This window comes from Anomaloglossus baeobatrachus, chromosome 7, assembly GCF_048569485.1.
Source record: "Anomaloglossus baeobatrachus isolate aAnoBae1 chromosome 7, aAnoBae1.hap1, whole genome shotgun sequence".
Classification (NCBI taxonomy): domain Eukaryota; kingdom Metazoa; phylum Chordata; class Amphibia; order Anura; family Aromobatidae; genus Anomaloglossus; species Anomaloglossus baeobatrachus.
The window spans coordinates 244366226-244391146 of record NC_134359.1 but is presented as its reverse complement, the minus strand read 5'-3'; the positions used below and the strand labels follow the sequence as shown (position 1 = coordinate 244391146).

The 24921-nt window shown below is 48.6% G+C and overlaps 1 protein-coding gene across 2 annotated transcripts in view; it reads left to right on the top strand.

Annotated features, from left to right (window-relative positions):
• VPS35L (VPS35 endosomal protein sorting factor like) overlaps nt 1-24921 on the top strand; it is a 169565-nt gene that overhangs the window by 48633 nt on the left and 96011 nt on the right. For both annotated transcript variants that reach the window (XM_075317995.1, XM_075317997.1), the window contains exons 15-17: nt 14094-14140; nt 16214-16325; nt 18206-18322. In XM_075317995.1, coding sequence (XP_075174110.1) covers nt 14094-14140; nt 16214-16325; nt 18206-18322 — 276 coding nt within the window. The remainder of the gene's footprint in view (nt 1-14093; nt 14141-16213; nt 16326-18205; nt 18323-24921) is intronic.

Below are 24921 nucleotides of genomic sequence, written 5' to 3'. Positions count from 1 at the left end.
TGCAATTTCTTGAGCTGCTTCGCCACGTCACGGCAAATCTCATTTGAAGCAGTCCTACACTAAAATATTTTTATAAAATGTGCCATGCGGCCTCACATATAAATAGCAGAACTGCTCTCAGCAGCACTCACCTGGTCTATTGCAGTCCCGTACCCATGACTGAGTCATGGCTGTGGGCGGGACAGGTCCAAGCAAATGCTGCATGAAGTATATATATAGCCTGTGGACAAAGCCTGATGACCCAATGTGAACAGTCACCAAACGCCAAAATCTATACAGATGGAATACATCCCAAATTGGGGTGCATAGCAAGGTGGAGGTCAACCACCGACCAATTCAACAAAGAAACAACAAAGAGCCAGCACCAGTGTGCACTAAGGCATCAAATATTCCAAACTGCATTATAAAAATTTTTTTTTTTTTTTTTTTTTTTTTTTTTTTTGAGATTTTTGGCAAAAAATTGCAATTTCTTGAGCTGCTTCGCCACGTCACGGCAAATCTCATTTGAAGCAGTCCTACACTAAAATATTTTTATAAAATGTGCCATGCGGCCTCACATATAAATAGCAGAACTGCTCTCAGCAGCACTCACCTGGTCTATTGCAGTCCCGTACCCATGACTGAGTCATGGCTGTGGGCGGGACAGGTCCAAGCAAATGCTGCATGAAGTATATATATAGCCTGTGGACAAAGCCTGATGACCCAATGTGAACAGTCACCAAACGCCAAAATCTATACAGATGGAATACATCCCAAATTGGGGTGCATAGCAAGGTGGAGGTCAACCACCGACCAATTCAACAAAGAAACAACAAAGAGCCAGCACCAGTGTGCACTAAGGCATCAAATATTCCAAACTGCATTATAAAAATTTTTTTTTTTTTTTTTTTTTTTTTTTTTTTGGTTTTTGGTGACTGTTCACATTGGGTCATCAGGCTTTGTCCACAGGCTATATATATACTTCATGCAGCATTTGCTTGGACCTGTCCCGCCCACAGCCATGTCTCAGTCATGGGTACGGGACTGCAATAGACCAGGTGAGTGCTGCTGAGAGCAGTTCTGCTATTTATATGTGAGGCCGCATGGCACATTTTATAAAAATATTTTAGTGTAGGACTGCTTCAAATGAGATTTGCCGTGACGTGGCGAAGCAGCTCAAGAAATTGCAATTTTTTGCCAAAAATCTCAAAAAAAATTTTTTATAATGCAGTTTGGAATATTTGATGCCTTAGTGCACATTGGTGCTGGCTCTTTGTTGTTTCTTTGTTGAATTGGTCGGTGGTTGACCTCCACCTTGCTATGCACCCCAATTTGGGATGTATTCCATCTGTATAGATTTTGGCGTTTGGTGACTGTTCACATTGGGTCATCAGGCTTTGTCCACAGGCTATATATATACTTCATGCAGCATTTGCTTGGACCTGTCCCGCCCACAGCCATGTCTCAGTCATGGGTACGGGACTGCAATAGACCAGGTGAGTGCTGCTGAGAGCAGTTCTGCTATTTATATGTGAGGCCGCATGGCACATTTTATAAAAATATTTTAGTGTAGGACTGCTTCAAATGAGATTTGCCGTGACGTGGCGAAGCAGCTCAAGAAATTGCAATTTTTTGCCAAAAATCTCAAAAAAATTTTTTTATAATGCAGTTTGGAATATTTGATGCCTTAGTGCACATTGGTGCTGGCTCTTTGTTGTTTCTTTGTTGAATTGGTCGGTGGTTGACCTCCACCTTGCTATGCACCCCAATTTGGGATGTATTCCATCTGTATAGATTTTGGCGTTTGGTGACTGTTCACATTGGGTCATCAGGCTTTGTCCACAGGCTATATATATACTTCATGCAGCATTTGCTTGGACCTGTCCCGCCCACAGCCATGTCTCAGTCATGGGTACGGGACTGCAATAGACCAGGTGAGTGCTGCTGAGAGCAGTTCTGCTATTTATATGTGAGGCCGCATGGCACATTTTATAAAAATATTTTAGTGTAGGACTGCTTCAAATGAGATTTGCCGTGACGTGGCGAAGCAGCTCAAGAAATTGCAATTTTTTGCCAAAAATCTCAAAAAAAATTTTTTATAATGCAGTTTGGAATATTTGATGCCTTAGTGCACATTGGTGCTGGCTCTTTGTTGTTTCTTTGTTGAATTGGTCGGTGGTTGACCTCCACCTTGCTATGCACCCCAATTTGGGATGTATTCCATCTGTATAGATTTTGGCGTTTGGTGACTGTTCACATTGGGTCATCAGGCTTTGTCCACAGGCTATATATATACTTCATGCAGCATTTGCTTGGACCTGTCCCGCCCACAGCCATGTCTCAGTCATGGGTACGGGACTGCAATAGACCAGGTGAGTGCTGCTGAGAGCAGTTCTGCTATTTATATGTGAGGCCGCATGGCACATTTTATAAAAATATTTTAGTGTAGGACTGCTTCAAATGAGATTTGCCGTGACGTGGCGAAGCAGCTCAAGAAATTGCAATTTTTTGCCAAAAATCTCAAAAAAAATTTTTTATAATGCAGTTTGGAATATTTGATGCCTTAGTGCACATTGGTGCTGGCTCTTTGTTGTTTCTTTGTTGAATTGGTCGGTGGTTGACCTCCACCTTGCTATGCACCCCAATTTGGGATGTATTCCATCTGTATAGATTTTGGCGTTTGGTGACTGTTCACATTGGGTCATCAGGCTTTGTCCACAGGCTATATATATACTTCATGCAGCATTTGCTTGGACCTGTCCCGCCCACAGCCATGTCTCAGTCATGGGTACGGGACTGCAATAGACCAGGTGAGTGCTGCTGAGAGCAGTTCTGCTATTTATATGTGAGGCCGCATGGCACATTTTATAAAAATATTTTAGTGTAGGACTGCTTCAAATGAGATTTGCCGTGACGTGGCGAAGCAGCTCAAGAAATTGCAATTTTTTGCCAAAAATCTCAAAAAAAAATTTTTTATAATGCAGTTTGGAATATTTGATGCCTTAGTGCACATTGGTGCTGGCTCTTTGTTGTTTCTTTGTTGAATTGGTCGGTGGTTGACCTCCACCTTGCTATGCACCCCAATTTGGGATGTATTCCATCTGTATAGATTTTGGCGTTTGGTGACTGTTCACATTGGGTCATCAGGCTTTGTCCACAGGCTATATATATACTTCATGCAGCATTTGCTTGGACCTGTCCCGCCCACAGCCATGTCTCAGTCATGGGTACGGGACTGCAATAGACCAGGTGAGTGCTGCTGAGAGCAGTTCTGCTATTTATATGTGAGGCCGCATGGCACATTTTATAAAAATATTTTAGTGTAGGACTGCTTCAAATGAGATTTGCCGTGACGTGGCGAAGCAGCTCAAGAAATTGCAATTTTTTGCCAAAAATCTCAAAAAAAATTTTTTATAATGCAGTTTGGAATATTTGATGCCTTAGTGCACATTGGTGCTGGCTCTTTGTTGTTTCACCTCAATTGATGTTGAGTCCCTTTACACGAGTATTCCTCATGATAAGGGGATGGAAGCCGTGAACTATTTCCTCAGTATGCGTGGGAACCAAATGGGGGCACACAACAAGTTTATTGGAGAACTTCTGTATTTCATCCTTACCAAGAACGCATTTATGTTTAACTCTAGATTCTACCATCAGCTCAGGGGCACAGCAATGGGGAGCCCGTGTGCCCCTACGTACGCTAACTTGCTCCTGGCTGGTGGGAGAATACCGTCGTTTTCAAGGACGATGGGAATAACCACTGCTGCCGGTTTTTTTCTGGGGCAGGTATATAGACGATATACTGGTTATCTGGGACGGTAGTATTCAATCCTTTAAAGAATTTGTGGAAGAACTTAACATGAACCAAATAGGACTCAAATTCACTTATGAAATAGGGGGCGACAGACTTGCGTTCTTGGATATTTTTATCAAAAAGAATCCGGATGGAACCTTGCAGACAACTTTGTACAGAAAACCTAGTGCCACCAACAGCTTTCTCCATTGGGATAGTCACCACCCAGAAAGTTTAAAAAGAGGTATTCCTAAGGGCCAATTTCTACGTATTCGCAGGAACTGTTCGGATAATCAGGAGTTCAGGAGACAGGCTGGACAATTGACTAAAAGGTTCCTCGATAGGGGATATCCAAAAAATGTCGTCCACAAGGCCTTTAATTTTGCAGCGGCCAGGGATAGACACGAATTACTAAACAGTAAGACGATTAAGGAAACAAAAGGGATGACTAGATTAGTGGGTACTTATGACGACCAAAACAATCAGGTAATGAAAATCCTCAGAAAATACTGGGGTATTTTAAAACAAGACCCAGACCTGAAGGATAACATTCTCCCCTACCCATCTGTGATGTTCCGCAAAGGCCGCAACCTGAGGGATTATGTGGTCAAAAGCCACTATGTGGCCCCTGAGATGCTCGGAAGTGCATGGCTTAGGTCACGTGATAATGGCACTTTCCGATGTGGGGCTTGCAAGTTTTGCAAATTTATCTCTCCATCTAACACATTTCAAAGTGCTAAAACAGGAAGAACATATTCAAACAGAAACTTTGCCAATTGTCGGACCCAAGGTGTCATCTATCTCTTTAGTTGTGGCTGTCCGAAAAATTATATCGGCAAAACTAAGAGACAACTTCGAGTACGCATTGGCGAACACCTTGGTGATGTCCGCAATCAACGCGACACACCAATAGCACGGCATATGAATCTTCATCATGCAGGCAAAATGGAGGGTGCCCTTTTTAAATCCATAGAAACAGTACCGGAAACTGAGAGGAAAGGGGATTGGGATGTCCTTCTGTTGCAAAGAGAGGCGAGATGGATCTTTTGGATGGACTCTGTACATCCTGATGGCCTAAACGAAACAATAAGCTTTAGTCCCTTTATCCAGTAACAAACTGATACTTAGCCGTCACATTTAGGAATACTGTGTCTGTAGTAGACCTTCCTGTTATTTAATCAGACCCACAAAATTGAAGAGGGGTCTTTAGTTACAGTAACGAATTTACTGGCAACTTTTATATCATATCATATAATTGCATACATAAGTTATCTGTGTGCCCTCCTTTTGAGCAATAACAAATTAATTTCAATTTCCTATACCCTCCCCCTTAATTGGGTGGTAATAACTGCGTTCAATGACCCTATAACCATTTACTAACATGGTATTACTAATGATCATAGTAGGTACGGTTCCACTCAGGTTATGAATCCCCCTTACGCTACTCAGGTGTAGGTTCTACCCTTTGATGGCTCCGGTTGGCGATATTAATGTCACAATACAATAAATCCCTATATCATCCTGAAGTACATTTTGTTGCGTATTAGAAGGTGTCCAACTAGTGTGGCTGATATAGCCCCATCATATCGTATGGCCATGTAAGCGCCAGCAGTCGTTGATATTATAGTTGTCAACATTGCACTGCGCATGCGCGGACACTTTGTGTAAATCCCAACAACCGGGAACTGATGTTCGTCGGCTCTGGGGATGTGAATTGCGGATGCACATCACTCGATCACATGACCGGATGTGATGCGAGCGGCTTCATACATCCTGAGAGGATGAGACAAGTGGCGCGACGTCACTTCCGGTTTCCTTTCATGGTGGCGCCAAACTTGCTTTAAATAGCCCACCTTGCCCCACTGGGTCAGCGATCACTGGACGCCACACTTGGTTTCTCCCATACGGACCTGTTTAAGGTAGGATCTCCACAACCCCTTTTTGGCAACTGAAGCAACATGTGCTTAATGGAGGCTGATGTACATATAATTGCATTGTAGATACTGGTTGCTGTGGTTCCCTACGGTTATTCCTTGCCCCACTGTGGGACAGCAACTAGGTATGTGGTCCTTATTCATGGGGAGAGAGGTGTGTTTTTATGTTGATATATGTATTTCTAAATGTATCCCTCTGTCCATACAGGATTTATTTTGGGTACTTGTACTTCTCCTCTGATATCGGTGGCTGCATAAGCATTACATGGCCGTTGGTAAATAGGTTACCAGTCGAAGATATTCACTTTGGCTGATGTATATTAGGTATCGCTGTACTGTTCTATGTGATATGATATATCCAGCAGGTTGTTTTTTCTTCCTGGAGCTAATTGAAGTCTCTGTATTACGGTGTGTTTTTACAGTGCAATTGTTCCTACTATGGACTAGATGTATTTAGCCACACCTCACAGTCCTTATTCTGAGCAACGTAACGTATATTCCAGGGCGGATTAGGCACAAATATCCCAGGTATTTTAATACTGGTGTTTGAACATATAGTACCCACTAGGGTATGTGTTCTGAAATGCTTAAAACAGGTCATAAATTTGTGTTTTAATTCTTTATCAGGGTCCATTTCTGATTGTGCATATTTTTAATCCGTGAGTAAGACAGGAACCTCTACTTAAGAAAGGTACTGTCTGTAGCATGCATGGTTCTTATTTTATAAAAACTGGCGTTGCTTCGGCTGATAATGTGTTTATCTGTATAGGTGAATAAGTCATCCTGACAAGCCCCATGATAGACCAGCTGAGTAGGCAGCTTATTATCTTCCTATACCCCTCTGAAGTAAACAATATTTACCACTGCTGGTTAGTATTGGTGTTCATTATCAGTACCTACATTTGTTATTTCATTGGATCATTGGATGTTGTCACTAATATAGGTTTAATTTGTTATGTTTGTCACAGATTTGTTCAAAATTGGATACTTCTTTCAAGAACATGTTGAAAAGCCCCTGATGAGCCCCTGAATATTGACAAGGGCGAAACGCGTCGGGCATTTCTTGAACTAGTTTATATATGGAATATGAACTATGTCTCTATTTGACAAATTGTATTGTGGTTATAATTAATGTGACTCTTACTTCTAACATTTATACTGAGCACATGGACTCATAAATATATGACGACTTCCCTAGGCCCCATACCCTCACTCACCCAAGTGGTGATACAGACAAATTAGCCACTGTGGACTGAGCACCTCTTCCTCACTGTGGTGTTACTACTTTAGGGGTTGATTCTATCTAATAGGGGTTACATCTTACCCGTTAGGGAGGGCCTTACTCAGGGTTAGCCGTCGTGGAACGGGGGCGTCTTCACATTAGGATGCCGACCCCCGTCGTTGAGGAAGGGCTAGGTCAGGGAAGTTCTTTCTCCCTCTTTCCCATGTTGAACTAAGTGAGTGCTGTTCACAAGTTTGGGGAGGGTCTTAATTAGTCAGAAAAGGCTGGAAAAAGAGATAATTAATCCAAACATGTGAAGCTCATTGTTCTTTGTGCCTGAAATACCTCTTAATACTTTAGGGGAACCAAACAGAATTCTTGTGGTTTGAGGGGTTGAATAATAAATGACCCGCTGAATAAACTTTTCACAAGTTTAAAAAAAAACAAAAAAAACCCCAAAGAAATAACATTCTTTTTTGCTGCAGTGCATTTCACACTTCCAGGTTGATCTACAGTCCAAATGTCATAATGCCAAGTCAATTCCGACTGTGTAAACCTGCTAAATCTGCAGGGGGTTGAATACTACTTGTAAGCACTGTAAATGAGGAAGCACATATACAGTATACATATATTACAGAATGAGCTATTTCTTCATCGTTCCTTATTGGAGACCCAGACCATGGGTGTATAGCTTCTGCCTCCGGAGGACACACAAAGTACTACACTAAAAGTGTAGCTCCTCCCTCCGAGCATATACACCCCCTGGATGACACATCTAACCAGTTTCAATGCTGTGTGTTCAGGAGGTCACACACACACATGCATTCTCTGATTTTTTATTTTTTGATTTCAAAGATTTGGAAGAAAAGCTGGTCCAGTCTGGACTCCCGGCATGTCCCTTCTCACCCCACTGTGTCGGCGGTGCTGTTAAGGTTGACTTTACAAGGCTGGAGCCTTCACATGCCGCGCTCCTTCACCATCCCCTGAGGCTCTGCCTTGAAGTGGGAGCCATCACGGTTCTCTCTGCTTTGCAGGAGACCGGTCTCCATCCGCAGCCCTGTCAGGATCCTGCCGGACGGAGCGCTCAACCCCCCCCAGGGACATGGCCCTGCGTCTCATAAGCTAAGTATTGAGACGTTATTCAGGGGTCCCTTGTACATTTATTGAGGGGGGAGTGTGTTTGTTAACCTTGCTGTGATTTCCGGCCGGTTCTCTGGGTTTTTCCTGAGAACCGTGCCGAGGGTGCCTGCTCGTCGGCCGCATGTAAAAATCTAGGCCCCGGCTTCAGTTGCGGCCTAGTTTCGTTTTCAGTTCCCCTGCATGTCAGTCATGCAGGGGAACAGTGCGGCGCCGCCCACCGGCCGTTCAGCAGAGGGGAGGACACTCCTCTCTGAGGAGATGTTTCCCTCCCCTGTATCTCTCCTTGGCCCTCCGGTTCCCGCTCTTGGTCTAATCCCCGCCCCCCCTCCTCACTCCAGCGCCATTTTATCAGCGTTCTCACACTGATCGGCGCTGGCTGCTGCAGCTTCTGCATCTGTCTGGGGGTCCGAGCTGTGGAATCCGGAGGGCACACAAAAAGCGGTCTGGTAAGCCACAACCTCTGGTTGTGGGCTTTATTATACACTCTCTGGGGGTCATTCTAAAGGAGTGTATTCTTTACTGCAGAGCCTCCACCTCAGCAGCATGTCTGTCACTAGGAGCAAGGCTGCAAAGCTGTACTCTATATGCACTGCATGTCAGCTCATTCTGCCTGAACCGAGCACATATCCACATTGTGATGCCTGCTCTAACATGGTGGTGCCTCAGCCTGGAGCCTCCTCAGGGGTCCCTCCGGCTGCTCCGGCCCCGGTGGCTGAACCCCCGGCTTGGGTAGCATCTTTTTCCAGAGCTATCTCCCAGTCTTTTGCCGACTCCATGGGACAGCTGTCCCGGACTCTGCTGACCATGCATCAGCCCCCTTCTCAGGGCGCCTCTGCCGCTCCGACTCACTCTGCAGAGCTAACAGAGCATGTTTTAGGACCCCGTCCTCCTAAACGGAGACGCAGGGACTCTTCTCCTTCCTCGTCCCACGGCTCTGATTCACGAGCTGAATTGCAGGGCGAGGAGGATACTTTTACTGTGGGCTCAGACGCTACCTCTATGTACCCCATTGATTTATCTGAGGGTGATGCGGATGTTAGTGACTTGATTGCATCCATTAACTCCGTTCTGAACCTCAATCCACCAGCGTCAGAGGAACAAGCCTCTCTGGTAGAAAAACACCAGTTTACCTCACCTAAGAGAGCAAGGAGTATGTTTTTTAACCACTCCAGTTTTCAGGCCACTGTTACCAAGCCCAGGGCCTGTCCTGACAAATGCTTACCAAAGCGTAGTTCTGATGACCGTTTTCCCTTTCCACCAGAAGTGGTCAAGGAGTGGGCTCAGTCACCAAAGGTAGATCCTCCGGTGTCTAGAATCTCGGCCCGGACAGTCGTATCTGTGGCCGATGGCACCTCTCTTAAGGATCCCACTGACCGCCAGGTTGACCTTCTGGCCAAATCTGTATATGAGGCGGCAGGAGCCTCGTTCTCCCCGTCCTTTGCAGCAGTGTGGGCTCTTAAGGCAGTCTCTGCTTCTCTGGCGGAGATACATTCCCTCGCCAGGGACTCTATACCCGAGATGGTTGCCTTAACTTCCCAGGCTTCGGCTTTTTCTTCCTACGCCATGTCTGCCATTCTGGAGGCTTCTCACCGCACTGCGGTGGCTTCGGCTAATTCCCTCGCGATCCGCAGGATCTTGTGGCTTCGAGAGTGGAAAGCAGACGCTTCTTCCAAGAAGTATCTTGCTGGGCTCCCCTTTGCTGGGTCCCGGCTGTTCGGTGAACAACTGGATGAAATTATTAAGGAAGCTACTGGCGGGAAGAGTACTTCCTTGCCACAAACTAAAACCAGGAAACCTGTCCAGGGCAGGAACCAGTCGAGGTTTCGTTCCTTTCGTTCCTCTAACTGGTCATCCTCTAAGCCCTCGGCTTCGTCCACTAACTCAGCCAAGGATCGCAAACCCAGCTGGCGCGCGAAGCCGCGTCCTCAGAAGAACGGAGGAGCCGCTGCCACTAAGGCAGCCTCCTCTTGACTATCTGGCTGCGCCAGCAATGTCCTTGGTCGGTGGCAGGCTCTCCCACTTTGGCGACGTGTGGTTTCAGCACGTCTCCGATCAGTGGGTGCGGGATATCATCTCCCACGGCTACAGGATAGAATTTTCTTACAGCCCGCCAAACAGATTTTTTATGTCCACTCCCCCCTGCTCCAAAGCCGCCGCCTTCTCACAGGCTGTGGCATCCTGGCAGGCCAACGGAGTAATTGTTCCGGTTCCCGCCCGGGAACGGTTCAGAGGTTTCTACTCAAACCTCTTTCTAGTCCCCAAGGACGACGGTTCCTTCCGGCCCATCCTGGATCTCAAGCTTCTCAACAAGCATGTTCAGGTGCAGCACTTTCGCATGGAATCTCTGCGATCGGTCATTGCCTCAATGACCCAAGGAGATTTTCTAGCATCCATCGACATCAGAGATGCTTATCTGCATGTGCCAATTGCAGTTTCACACCAGCGTTGGCTACGCTTTGCAATCGGAGAGGAACATTTCCAATTCGTGGCTCTCCCCTTCGGGTTAGCCACGGCCCCTCGTGTGTTCACCAAGGTCATGGCAGCAATGGTTGCGGTTTTGCATCTCCAGGGGTTGGCAGTAATCCCCTACCTGGACGACCTTCTAGTCAAGGCCTCATCCAGTGCAGACTGTCAGCGGAGTGTCTCGCTCACTCTCGCCACGCTTGTTCAATTCGTGTGGCTTGTCAATCTGCCCAAGTCCACTCTGACCCCGACCCAGGAACTTACGTACCTAGGGATGCAATTCGAGACTGTCGGCACTTGTGAAGCTGCCCTTAGTCAAACCGCAGTCCCTTCATCTGGCGGTGCGTTCTCTGTTGAAGCCCCGCCGTCATTCCATCAGGCACCTCATGCAGGTGCTGGGGCAGATGGTGGCGTCAATGGAAGCGGTTCCCTTTGCCCAGTTCCACCTGCGTCCTCTGCAGCTGGACATTCTCCGCTGTTGGGACAAGCGGACCTCTTCCTTGCACAGGCTAGTGGCTCTGTCGCCACAGGCCAGGAGCTCTCTTCAGTGATGGCTTTGGCCCCTCTCTCTATCTCAGGGACGCTCCTTTCTGACTCCGTCCTGGGTGATCCTCACCACGGACGCCAGTCTCTCCGGCTGGGGAGCAGTATTTCTCCACCACCGAGCACAGGGCACTTGGACTCCGTCCGAATCAGCCCTCTCGATCAATGTGCTGGAAATCAGGGCTGTACTTCTAGCTCTCGTAGCCTTTCACCACCTGTTGGCGGGCAAGCACATTCGAGTCCAGTCGGACAACGCGACTGCAGTTGCCTACATCAATCACCAGGGCGGGACTCGCAGCCGCCTTGCGATGTTGGAGGTACAACGCATCCATCTGTGGACGGAGGACTCCAAGTCCACCATATCCGCAGTCCACATCCCAGGCGTAGAAAACTGGGAGGCAGATTATCTCAGCCGTCAAACCGTGGACAGCGGCGAGTGGTCCCTGCATCCGGCAGTGTTCCGGTCAATCTGCCGCAAGTGGGGCACTCCGGAAGTGGATCTAATGGCATCCCGGCACAACAACAAGGTCCCGGTTTACGTGGCTCGCTCCCACGATCCTCAGGCCTTGGCAGCGGACGCGCTGGTTCAAGATTGGACCCAGTTCCGTCTGGCCTACGTGTTTCCCCCTCTAGCTCTCTTGCCCAGAGTCCTGCGCAAGATCAGGATGGAGGGCCGTCGGGTTATAATCATTGCTCCAGACTGGCCCAGGCGAGCTTGGTACCCAGACCTGCTCCGTCTGTCCGTAGAAATGCCGTGGCATCTCCCGGACCGCCCAGACCTTCTCTCTCAAGGTCCGTTTTTCCGCCAGGATTCTGCGGCTCTCAGATTGACGGCGTGGCTCTTGAGTCCTGGATCCTGACGGCTTCAGGCATTCCTTCCGAGGTCATCTTCACTATGACTCAGGCTCGGAAGTCTTCCTCGGCCAGGATTTACCACAGGACTTGGAGGATTTTCCTGTCCTGGTGTCGCTCTTCCGGCCATGCTCCTTGGCCGTTTTCTTTGCCGACCATCCTGTCCTTTCTACAGTCCGGTCTGCAGCTAGGTCTATCCCTCAATTCCCTCAAGGGACAGGTCTCGGCTCTGTCGGTATTGTTCCAGCGGCGTATCGCCCGACTGGCCCAGGTGCGCACCTTCATGCAGGGCGCATCTCACATCATTCCTCCTTACCGGCGGCCTTTGGATCCCTGGGACCTTAATCTGGTCCTCACGGCCTTACAGAAACCCCCCTTTGAGCCTCTTAGGGAGGTTCCTTTGTTTCGACTTTCACAGAAAGTGGTCTTTCTGGTGGCCATAACTTCTCTCAGGAGAGTCTCTGATTTGGCTGCGCTCTCTTCGGAGTCACCTTTTTTGGTTTTTCACCAAGACAAGGTGGTTCTTCGTCCGACTCCGGACTTTCTCCCTAAGGTGGTGTCTCCTTTCCACCTTAACCAGGACATTTCATTGCCTTCCCTTTGTCCGGCCCCTGTGCATCGCTTTGAGAAAGCGTTGCATACTTTGGATTTGGTGCGGGCGCTCCGAATCTATGTGTCACGCACCGCCGCTCTTAGGCGGTGCACCTCTCTTTTTGTGCTCACCACGGGTCAGCGCAAGGGTCTCTCGGCTTCTAAACCGACCCTAGCTCGTTGGATTAGGTCGGCCATATCCGATGCCTACCAATGTTCTCAGGTGCCCCCACCGCCAGGGATTAAGGCGCACTCGACCAGAGCTGTCGGTGCCTCCTGGGCTTTCAGGCACCAGGCTACGGCTTAGCAGGTTTGTCAGGCTGCCACTTGGTCTAGTCTGCACACCTTTTCGAAGCACTACCAAGTGCATGCTCATGCTTCGGCAGACGCGAGCTTGGGCAGACGCATCCTTCAGGCGGCTGTCGCCCATTTGTGAAGTTAGGTTTTGCCTACTTCTCAGTTCTGTTTATTTCCCACCCATGGACTGCTTTGAGACGTCCTATGGTCTGGGTCTCCCATAAGGAACGATGAAGAAAAAGAGAATTTTGTTACTTACCGTAAATTCTTTTTCTTATAGTTCCGACATGGGAGACCCAGCACCCTCCCTGTTGCCTGTTGGCAGTTCTTGTTCCGCGTGTTTTCACCGGCTGTTGTTGTAGACAGAGGTTCCGGTTATTCCGGGTTTTACTCTATCTCTACTTATGGGTGGATGTCCTCCTTCAGCTTTTGCACTAAACTGGTTAGATGTGTCATCCAGGGGGTGTATATGCTAGGAGGGAGGAGCTACACTTTTAGTGTAGTACTTTGTGTGTCCTCCGGAGGCAGAAGCTATACACCCATGGTCTGGGTCTCCCATGTCGGAACTATAAGAAAAAGAATTTACGGTAAGTAACAAAATTCTCTTTTTTACGGTTTACCCAATAGGAGATGTGTTACGTATTCTTGGCTCCTAGCCAACTGGTTCCTTTAAATGTGTCTTAACTTCCGCAATAAAGCCAGTCATATTTTCTATGCAGATCAGTGTACATTTCCCTGGTCTGTATGGAAGAATAGTATGCATGCTACTAACAAATGACTCATATGATTTGGATGCTGATGGGGTTAAGGTAGATGCATAATTTCGATTGCATCACTGCAAATTTATGGCCCCCTTAACACATCCATCTACTCATTCATTCATTCATTCATTCATCCACTCATTCATCCACTCATTCATCCACTCATTCATTCATTCATTCATTCATTCATTCATCCACTCATTCATTCATTCATTCATTCATGCATCTCTCTGCTATCTCTGGCACTCCCATTAAGAATCATAAAGCGGCAGAGCACTTGATCCATCTCCACCCCATTTATAGGGGACTTTTCAGAGCCCAGGTTCTTAGCATCGGTGGAGGTCCCAGCAGTCAGACCCTTGGCCGGGAAGTTGGCCTCTATCCTATGAATAGGAGATCACTTCCAAATTTTTGGAATGGATCAAGATCACATTTTCACCGCTTGCATATTGTTGCTTTATTGCAATTACTTATACTCTCCAATCACATTACACTAATTAATATCCTTGACTTGACAGTCCCTGCTGACAGAAATGATGGAACGGTGCAAAAAACTAGGAAACAAGTAAGTGACAAAGTGCCATTCCTCTTGTATTTTTTTTGTATCTCCGTGCTTGCCAACAGCCTCGATTTTTCGCAGGGATGACTTTTACACCAATCTATATTAAGAAGGGGCATTTACTTTCCAAATTTTCTACAATAGGGAATTTGCATTTGTAATTTATGAAATTTTCTATTTACTGTTTTTGACTATTTAATGATAAATAAATGGTTATTCCAAACTTAGTAAAAAAAAAAGGACCTATCCAGAGGGTAAGTGATAATGTACTGATCGCTGGGACGCCTAACGATCCCAAGAATGGATCTTTGGAGCTGCCCAATGGTTGCACTCCATCTATTGTCTATGGGACTGCTGGAGATCGCCGAGAACAGCACTTTTGATAAGGAGGAATTATCTGAGTTTTTGCTTCTATTTTCCTTTCTACTAGTTTTAATGATAATAATTCTCTTGCGCTCTTCATTACGATCCATATTATTGTGAATGTTCCTCTGTGGATTGCATGGCTGCGTTTTTGGTATTATGTTCTTGTTGGCAGTGACAATTGTGGAAACTGCCAATGTCTATAATTTTAAGGAGCTTTCACAGATTATATCGCCGTTGTATTATTATGGGTATGCTCGGGCAGTGGAAACTATAAAACCCTCTGATCTGAAGCTTCACTTATGCCATCAACACAGATTGTGGCAACTAAAGGATTATGCACAGATTGGGAAACACCCGTAAGGCAAGCTCTCTATTGATCATATCATTGGGAATCCCTGGGACAAGAGTATGAGTAAATAACCAAGAATCATCAATATCAGATTGGTGGGTGTCAAACACCCCCCCACACACTTTCAGCTTTGTAGAGTCAGCGACGTCTGGATGTAAGCATTTAGTGTACAGAGTGGACGGAACAGCACAGCAACATACACCGTGTAGTGGCCATTCTCTGGTACTGCAGCTCAGCTCCTATTGAAGTAAATGGGATTTGAGCCTCAGTACCGGGATCGGCCACTACACAGCGTACAGATCTGTGCTGTTTCGGCTCTGCACACTGTGTGCATCCGACCACTTCTGGAGCACAACATGTAATAAGATCTGATCGTGGGGTTGTCAGATTCCCACTGATATAATATTGATGATGTATCCTAAGAACAGGGCATCAATAATCAATATCTAAGTCTAAAGGGGCTGGACACTTTCAGGAAAGTGGACTCCAAACTCTGGAAAATACCCAAAGTATCAAACACGGTAGGTACTCGCCCTCCTTGGCTCCAGCACAGGGTCCCCACATCTGCTCCGGCCTTTGTGTTTTGGCAGCAGCGACGTCACATGGACACCACGCGTCTCCACCATAGCAAATCACTGAGATCAGCGGCACTGCCGAGGTAGACAGCCCAAATTGCTGACCTTAGTGATTGGCTGCAGCGGTGATGTCACATGGGCAGCTTTCATCCCCTCTGTAGCAAATCGCTGAGATCAGTGACAGTGCAAAGGTAGATTGTTCAAGTCACTGATCTCAGTGATTGGCTGCAGCGGTGATGTCACATGGGAAGCACTCCTCCCCACTGTAGCAAATAGCTGAGATCAGCAGTAGTGCCAAGGTAGACAGCCCAAGCCACTGATCTCAGTGATTGGCTGCAGCGGTGATGTCACATGCAGCACTCATCCCCACTGTAGCAAATAGCTGAGGTCAGCGGTAGTGCCAAGGTAGACAGCCCAAGCCACTGATCTTAGTGATTGGCTGCAGCGGTGATGTCACATGGGCAGCACTCCTCCCCACTGTAGCAAATCTCTGAGATCAGCGGTAGTGCCAAGGGAGACAGCCAAAGCCACTGACCTCAGTGATTGGCTGCAGCGGTGATGCAATGAGACATAAACCACTGTAGCCAAGAAACCTAAATCGGAGCAGCAGTGGAGAGATGGTGCCGGACCCCGGGAGTGTGAGTACCTTGCGTGTTTGTAATTTTAGGCATTTCACAGAGTTTGGCGTCTACTTTCTATAAAAGTGGGAACCCCCTTTAAGGGCAAAACTGTCCCTGTCTTTACCCCTTTATGTGTGTATTTGCAGTCTTTTTCTTCTCTTCTCCTCAGCGCTCTTCTGCTGAATTCAGTGATGTCGGCTTTCAGAGCAGAGTTTATCGCTGCCAGATCAATGGACTTCATAGGAATGATTAAAGAATGTGACGAGGCCGGCTTCCCCAAGGTAGCGCTCATTATGGCTCACAGAATTTTATATATTGGCCAGTTATTTAGTTTTGATGACCTCAGATGGTTTCTGCTGCCAATATTTTACAGATTCGGTTAACTCCAGAAGTTCAATGCTCTTCCCCAAATATTACAGTGCACCCCAATGAGTGTGCCCCAATATTTGCTTCATCCATATTTTTAATAGTCCCCTTTAAAGGGAACCTGTCAGGTGCATTATGCACCGAGAACCACGAGCAGTTCTGGGTGTATATGGCTAATCCCTGCCTAACTGTCCCTGTATACACTAGTATAGATAAAGGGATCTATAGAAAAAGTATTTCTAAAGATCCTTTATGAGGCCAGGGACTAATCACAAGTGCGTTAGTTTCTGCGCTCATTTCCCCCTTTTAGCATGTTAGCACGCCTACAAGGGAGTACTTCACATGCTATTTGGTGTCCACTACCAGCGTCATCATTGGTGAAGTGTGTACCTGTGCCCTTTGTCACGGATTCAGAACGCTGGGCATAGAGTCAGTGAGTATGATCAGAAGTCCCGGCACTTCCGGTCATGCGCATTAGACCTCTCTGAAGCCGGGACACGTACACCCAGCTGCATAGTGCGCATGACCGGAAGTGCCGGGACTTCTGATCATGCTCACTGACCCTATGCCCAGCGCCTTTCTCCAATCCTCTGACGCCGACCCTGTAACTAGAGAGTCTAAGTCAGTTACTGAGCTCAACTCCCTCAGTATCCATGGATGAATGCCATCAGGCTCAGGGAATTTGCCAATATTTAATTTGTTCAGCATATTGCAGAATGTTTTCACAATTGTGGGCTGTGTATAAAGATGTGAACATTTTTTTTACTAAAGAAAAATGTTTTATAACTTTGAATCCCCCACCCCCCTCCAATTATGCGTTGTGCAGAACCAATCAACGCAATTGAATACAATTTATTATTTTTCAATACCGAAGTGTAGAGGCAGCAAGTGGGATTAGAGGACTCACTGGACCACAGGGGGGACCTTGGTTTACCCTTTAGTGGGAGGGGCTTAACTAAACGCCCACTGTGAGGCGTTCGTCAGGTACCGCTGACAGAGACGTGACCGGGACTGTGGCAACTGACCCCGAGGACAGGAGACAGACTCTGGTTTAGAGGCAGCTACATACTGAGGCAGGCTGGACAGGCGGGTATAGACAAGAATGGTGGGTACGGCAGGGATGGGTAGATATGGGAAGGCAGACTCAGGTATAGGTAGTGGACACAATGATAACAGTACCTGACAACTAGCTAGATAGACAGAAAATTGACTAACTCAAGGTGTTGTGCAGGCACCTCCCCTAATGGGAGGATGCCTTAAATGGGAAATGGTGCTCCGGCCCTTTAAGAGGGCTGGTGTGTGCGAGTGAGCATCTTATGTGCACTCCCGGGAACACTGTGTGACATGTACAAGGCTCGGGAAGGGAAGGAGGCAGCAGCACATGTGGATGGCCAGGAGAGTGCGGGGGAGGACGCGACCCGGCCGGGGCGGTGAATAAGTCGGCGTCTCTCCAGAGAGAAAACCATAACATCTCAAGAAAAAATGTCATGATCTTAAAAGTTGGATATTTCGCCACTATGCCGCAGTGGTGCAGCTGATTTTCATGGTAGATACAGATGGAATTTTCCGTTTTGCTGCCTGTGTTGGTCCTGTCTCTGGGCAGCTCTGTGCACCCTGTACACATTAGAAATTTTAATGCAATTAGTTCTGCATTTTGACTTTTTCAGGGCATTTCATTCCAGAGGCGTCTGTAATTTTTGGGACGTTTTTATGCCTTTGATCTATTTCTGATTCATGTGTCTCCATGGACCTCGGCCTGGATTAATAAGTAATGAGCAGAGTTTCTGTTTTCCAGCATCTACTCTTCCGCTCCTTGGGACTGAACGTGGCTCTAGCTGACCCTCTGGAGAATGACAGACTCCAGATTTTGAATGAAGCATGGAAAGTGATCACTAAGCTGAAGGTCCCTCAGGTATTAGATTCCTCCACCGCAGAATGCATTGGCTCCAGACTTGTGAGGAGCCTGCTCCATGTGCGCAGTGTATTCCTATATAATGAGAAATGTCCTCACACCCTGGATTTAGGTTACAAATTTAATGTCTGATCTATTCTAAAGGCCACTTTACATGCAACGACATCGCTAACGAGATGTCATTGGGGTCACGGAATTCGTGACACACATCCGGCCTCGTTAGCGACGTCGTTGCGTGTGAAACGCAGGAACGACCGTTAACGATCAAAATTACTTACCTTATCGTTGATCGTTGACGCGTCGTTCCTTTCCCGATTATCATTGCTGTTGCAGGATGCAGGTTGTTCGTCGTTCCTGCGGCAGCACACATCGCTACGTGTGACACCGCAGGAACGAGGAGCTACATCGTACCTACGGCCGCCGGCAATGAGGAAGGAAGGAGGTGGGCGTGACTTTCCTGCGGCTGCTCTCCGCCCCTCAACTTCTATTGGACGGCTGCCGTGTGACGTCGCTGTGACGCCGCACGAACCTCCCCCTTAGAAAGGAGGCGGTTCGCCGGCCACAGCGACGTCGCAAGGCAGGTAAGTCCGTGTGACGGGTGTTAACGATATTGTGCGCCACGGGCAGCGATTTGCCCGTGATGGACAACCGACGGGGGCGGGTATGCTCGCTAGCGATATCGATATCGCTGCGTGTAAAGCGGCCTTTAGAGGCATAAATTTACTTTGTACTGGCATATAGTATTTATCATATTGGAATGTGGCTGAAAATCATAGATAATTCTTCTGTCAAGGGTGTAGTACTTGTAAAGTGTGCACAGGTCAGAGGAGAACCCATAGCTCCACAAAACTGGGTCACACATTTTCGTACTGGGGTTTGTTACATAAGACAGAACTGCTTGGTGTTTCTTTGGCTGGGTTCACACAGGTGTATTTCACAGTTCGTATACTGCCGCAATACCCAGACTGACCTTCGTTTTCCCAACCCGAAATTACAGCCTCAAATGTGTCTATCAGGTTGTAAATTCAGGTGGCGAGACCCACATTCCATAAACAGATTGTAAAATATGTTTGTGTGAACCCAGCCTAAAATGTAGTTTCTCGGGCACTTGATTGGGGGGCACCGGAACCATGAACCGTAGCATACACCAATGGTTCCTGTGTCCACCAATGAAGTGCCTGAGAAAAGAGGATTTTTGGACTTACTGTAAAATCCCTTTCTCGTAGCCTTTATTGGGGGGACATAGGAGCCATGGCAGCACCATACACTCATGGTTCCTGTGTCCACCAATGAACCTCCTGAGAAAAGAGGATTTTTGGGCTAACTGTAAAATCCCTTCCTCATAGACTTCATTGGAACATGGTGAATGCACCCATGGTTCTTGTGTTCCCTAATAAAGGCTACGAGCAAGGGATTTTACAGTAAGTCCAAAAATCCTCTTTCTTTATCGTTCCTATGGGAGACCCAAACCATGGGTGTATAGCTTCTGCCTCCGGAGGACACACAAAGTACTACACTCAAACGTGTAGCTCCTCCCTCCTAGCATATACACCCCCTGCTAGCCAGTCCTAGCCAGTTCAATGCTTTGTGTTTCAGGAGGTCACACACACATGCATTCTCTGATTTTTGATTTTTGATTTTTTTCTTTGGATCAAAGATTTGGAAGAAAAGCGGGTCCAGTCTGGACTCCCGGCATGTCCCTTCTCACCCCACTCTGTCGGCGGTGCTGTTAAGGTTGATTTTCCAAGGCTGGAGCCTTCACATGCCGCGCTCCTTCAACACCCTCTGAGAGGCTCTGGTTTGAAGTGGGAGCCAACACGGTTCTCACTGCTTTGCAGGAGACCGGTCTCCATCCACAGCCCTGTTCAGGATCCTGTCGGACGGAGCGCTCATCCCCCAGGGACCTGGCACCTGCGTCTCACAAGCTAAGTACATGAGACGTTATTACCACAGAAAGTGGTCTTTCCAGGGGTCCTTTATACTTTATTTTGTGGGGAGAGTGTGTTTTATGTTTGTGTTAACATTTCCGGCCGGTTCTCCAGTTTTCACTGGAGAACCGCGCCGATGGTGCCTGCACGCCGGCCGCATGTTAAATCTAGACCCCGGCTTCGCCTGAGGCCTAGTTTCGGTTTCCACTGCCTCTGCTTGTCAGTCACGCAGAGAGACAGGATGGCTCCGCCCAGCGGCTGTGCAGCACAGGGAAGGGACACTCCTCACTGAGGAAGGATTCCCTCCCCTGTCTACCTCATTTGCCGCTCTCAGAGTAGGCCCCGCCCCCTCTCCTCGCTCCGGTCGCCATTTTCTCAGCGTTCTCTGTGCCTGCATAGGCACAGAGATTCCACATTGTGACAAGTGGGGGCCTGGGCTGAGGGACTGGGGGCACAAAAATGTCTATTAAACGGCCTAGCAGCCACAACCTCCGGTTTGTGCAGCTGCTTATTTTATCTGTTATATACTCTGCTGGGGGCCACTCTGGTCAGAGCCCCCACCTCTGCAGCATGTCTCACATCAGAGCAAGGCTGCAGGGCTGTTTTTAATTTGCACTGTATGAGGAGTCGTACGGCCGGTACCGAGCACATACACACAGGAGACGCAGAGTCAGCCTGGAGGCTCATCAGTGGTCCCTCCAGCTGCTTCGGCTTCGGTGGCTGAACCCCCGGTTTGGGCAGAATCCGCTCTTTCCAGGGGATGACCGTCCCGGACTCTGCGGAGCATGCATTAGCCCCCTTCTCAGGATGTTTCTGCTGCTACTCGCTCAGCAAAGCTCACGGAGGACTCTCCTTCTGGTCTCAGACCCCGTCCTCCTAAAATGGAGACGCAGGGTCCCCTGTCCTTCCCCGTCCCGCAGCTCTGATTCACGAGCTGACTCACTGGACGAGGAGGATGTCCCTACCAGGGGCTCGGACGCTACTTTATGTACCATTGATCTGTCCGAAGGTGACGCAGATGCTAATGATGGGATTGCGTCCATTATACTTGTACTGGACCTCCATCCGCCTGTATCAGGGGAGCACTCCCCGCTGGCAGAAAGGCATCAGTATACCTTAAACAGAACAAGGAGTGTGTTCCTTACCACTCTAGTTTTCAGCCCACTGTGTCCAGGCCCACAGCCTGTCCTGTCAGACCCCAAAGCGGAGTTCTGATGACTGTTTCTCCCTCCCACCAGTGGTGGTGAAGGAGTGAGCTAATTTGCCAAGGGTGGTCCCTCCGGTATCTAGACTTTCAGCCCGGATAGTTGTATCAGTGGCTGACGGCACCTCTATAGGGATCCCACTGTACATTACTTTTGTACTGGACCTTAATCCGCCGGAGTTACCTTGCCTAAGAGAACAAGGAGTGTGTTCCTTAACCACTCCAGTTTATCAGGCCTCTGTGACTAAGCCCAGAGTCTGCTCTGACAGACGCTTCCCATGAAGCGTGGTTCTGATGACTGTTTCCCTTTCCACCAGTGGGGTTAAGGAGTGGGCTCATTCACCAAGGGTGGCTCAGCCCGGGCCGTTATATCAGTGGCTGATGGCTCCTCATTTATAGTTTTGCTGTCCACCAGGTTGTCCTTCTGGCCAAATCTGTTTAGGGGCGGCAGGAGCTTCGTTCTCCTCAGCTTTATAGCAGTGCGGGCTTTCGTAGCCTCCTCTGCTTCTCTAGAGGAGATGCGTTCCCTCACAGGGACTCTATGCCCGAAATGGTTGCCTGAACTTCCAGATTCAGCCTTTTCATCCTATGCCATGTCTGCCATGCTGGAGACTCTCACCGCACCGCGGTGGCCTCGGCTACTTTCCTCGCTATCCGCAGGCTCCTGTGGCTTCGGAAGTGGAAGGCAGATGCTTCTATAGAAGTTCCTTGCTGGGCTCCCTTTTGTTGGGACCAGTCTTTCGAAAACAACTGGATGAAATTGTTAAGGAAGCTTTTGGCGGGAAAAGTTCTTCCATGCCACAATCCCAAATCAGGAAACTTTTCCAGGGCAGGAATCAGCGGAGGTTTTCGTTCTTGCGTTCCTCCATCTGAGCGTTTTCTAAGCCCTCGGCCTCGTCCACTAGTTCGGCCAAGGATCGTAAAACCCAAATGGCGCTCGAAGCCGCGTCTTCAGAAACCGCAGGAGATGCTGCCACTAAGTCAGCTTCCTCCGGGCTATCTGGCCACGCCAGCAACGTCCTTGGTCGGTGGCAGGCTCTTCCACTTTGGCGACGTATGATTTTAACACGTCTCCGATCAGTGGGGGCGGGATTACTTCTCCATGGCTACAGGATAGATTTCTATCCACCCGCCAAACAGATTTTTTCTGTCAACTCCCCCCTGTTCCAAGGCCGCCGCCTTCTCACAGGCCGTGGCATTCTTGCAGGCCAATGGAGTAATTGTACCGGTTCCCAATTGGGAACGGTTCTGAGATTCTGCTTAAATCTATTCCTAGTCCCCGTAGAGGGCAGGTACTTCCGACCTGGATCTCAAGCTTTTCAAGCATGTTCAGGTGCGGCGTTTTCACATGGAGTCTCGGTCTTGTTCCGGGTATTTTCACCGGATCAATTGATAACCCAAGGACATTCCCTAGCATCCTTCGACATCAGAGATGCCTATCTGCATGTGCCAATCGCAGCTTCTCACCAGCGTTGGCTACGTTTTGCAATCGGAGTGGTCCAATTCGTGGCTCTTCCCTTGAAGTTAGCCACGGCCCCTCGAGTACTCTCAAGGTTGGGGCAGCTGTGATTAGGGTCCTGCACCCCTAGAGGTTGGCAGTGATCTTTTGCCCTGAACGGCCTTCTTGTCGGGGCTTCATCCAGTGCAGACTCTTAGCAGAGTGCCTCGCTCACTCTCGCCACGCTAACCAATTCGGGTGGCTTGTCATTCTGTCCAAGACCACTCTGACTTCGAACCAGAAGTTCACGTACCCAGGGACGCAATTCGAGACTCTGTCGGCACTTGTGAAGCTGCCCTTAGTCAAACAGTAGTCCCTCTGCTGGCGGTCGACGTCGTTCCATCAGGCACCAAATACAGGTACTGGATCATATGGTGGCGTCAATGGAAGCGATTCCCTTGCCCAGTTTCTCCTCCTCGGAGGCTGGACATTTTCCGCTGTTGGAACAAGCGAACTTCCTCCTGGGTGGTGGCTTCGCCACAGACCAGGGGCTCGTTTCAGTGGTGGCTTCGGCCACTCTGTCTCAGGGACGCTCCTTCCTGGCCCCGTCCCGGGTGATCCTCACCAGGATACTAGTCCATCCGACTGGGGAGCAGTGTTTCTCCACCACGGAGCGCAGGGCGCTTGGACTCTGTCCGAATCAGCCCTCTGGATCAATGTGCTGGAAATCAGAGCTGTGTTTCTAGCTCTCTAAGCCTTTCACCATCTGTTGGCGGCTGGGCACATTCGAGTCCAGTCAGACGACGTAACAGCGTTTACCTACATCAACCTCCAGGGCGGCACACTCAGCCGCCTGGTAATGTTGGAGGCTCAACGCATTCTTCAGTGGACGAAGGACTCCTAGTCCACCATATCCGCAGCCCATATCCCAGACGTGAAGACTGCGAGGCAAATTATCTCAGCTGTCCATCCGCGGTCCACGATCCTCTGGTTTCTGCGGCAGACGCACTGGTGCATGTTTGGTCCCAGCTTCGTCTGTCTTACGTGTTTCACCCTCTAGCTCTTGCCCAGAATCCTGCGCAAGATCAGTAAGGAGGGCCGTCGGGTCATTCTCATACTCCAGACTGGCCCAGGCAAGCTTAGTACCCTGACCTGCTCCATCTGTCCGTAGTGTTGCCATGGCATCTTCCGGACCGTCCAGACCTTCTCTCAAAGGGTCCGTTTTTTTCCGCCAGAATTCTGGATTCTCAGATTGACGGCGTGGCTCTTGAGTCCTGGATTTTGACGACTTCTGGTATCCCTCCTGAAGTCATCTCCACTATGACTCGAGCTCCGAAGTGTCCTTGGCCTTTTGGCCTTGCTGACCCTCCTGTCCCTTCTACAGTCCGGTCTACAGCTTAGGACTATCCCTCTTTAAGGGACAGCTCTTGGCTCTGTCACTGTGTGCCAGCGGCATATCATCCGGCTGGCTCAGGTGCGCTCCTTCAAGGGCGCATCTCACATTATTCCGCCTTACTGGCGGCCTATGGAGCCCTGGGACCTTAATCCGGTCCTCACGGTTTCTGGAAACCCCCCTTTGAGCCTCTCAGGGAGGTTTCTTTGTTTCGTTTTTCACAGAAAGTGGTCTTTCTAGTGGCCATAATTTCCCTCAAGAGAGTCTCTGTTTTGGCTGCACTCTCTTCTGAGTCACCCCCTTTTTTGGTTTTTCATCAAGACAAGGTGGTCTCCGTCCGACTCCGGACTTTCTCCCTAAGGTGGTTGCTGCTTCCACCTTAACCGGGGCATTTTCCCTGCCTTCCTTTTGTCCGGCTCCTGTTCATCGCTTTGAAAAAGCGTTGCATATCCTGGATCTGGTGCGGGCGCTCCGGATCTTTGTGTCTCGCACCGCTGTTATTAGGCGGTGCACCTCTCTCTGGTGCTGACCACTAGTCAGCGTAGCGGTCTCTCGGCATCTACGCCGACCCTGGTTCGTCTTAGGTCGGCCATTTCTGATGCCTACCAGTGTACTCAAGTGCCTTCCCCGCCTGGG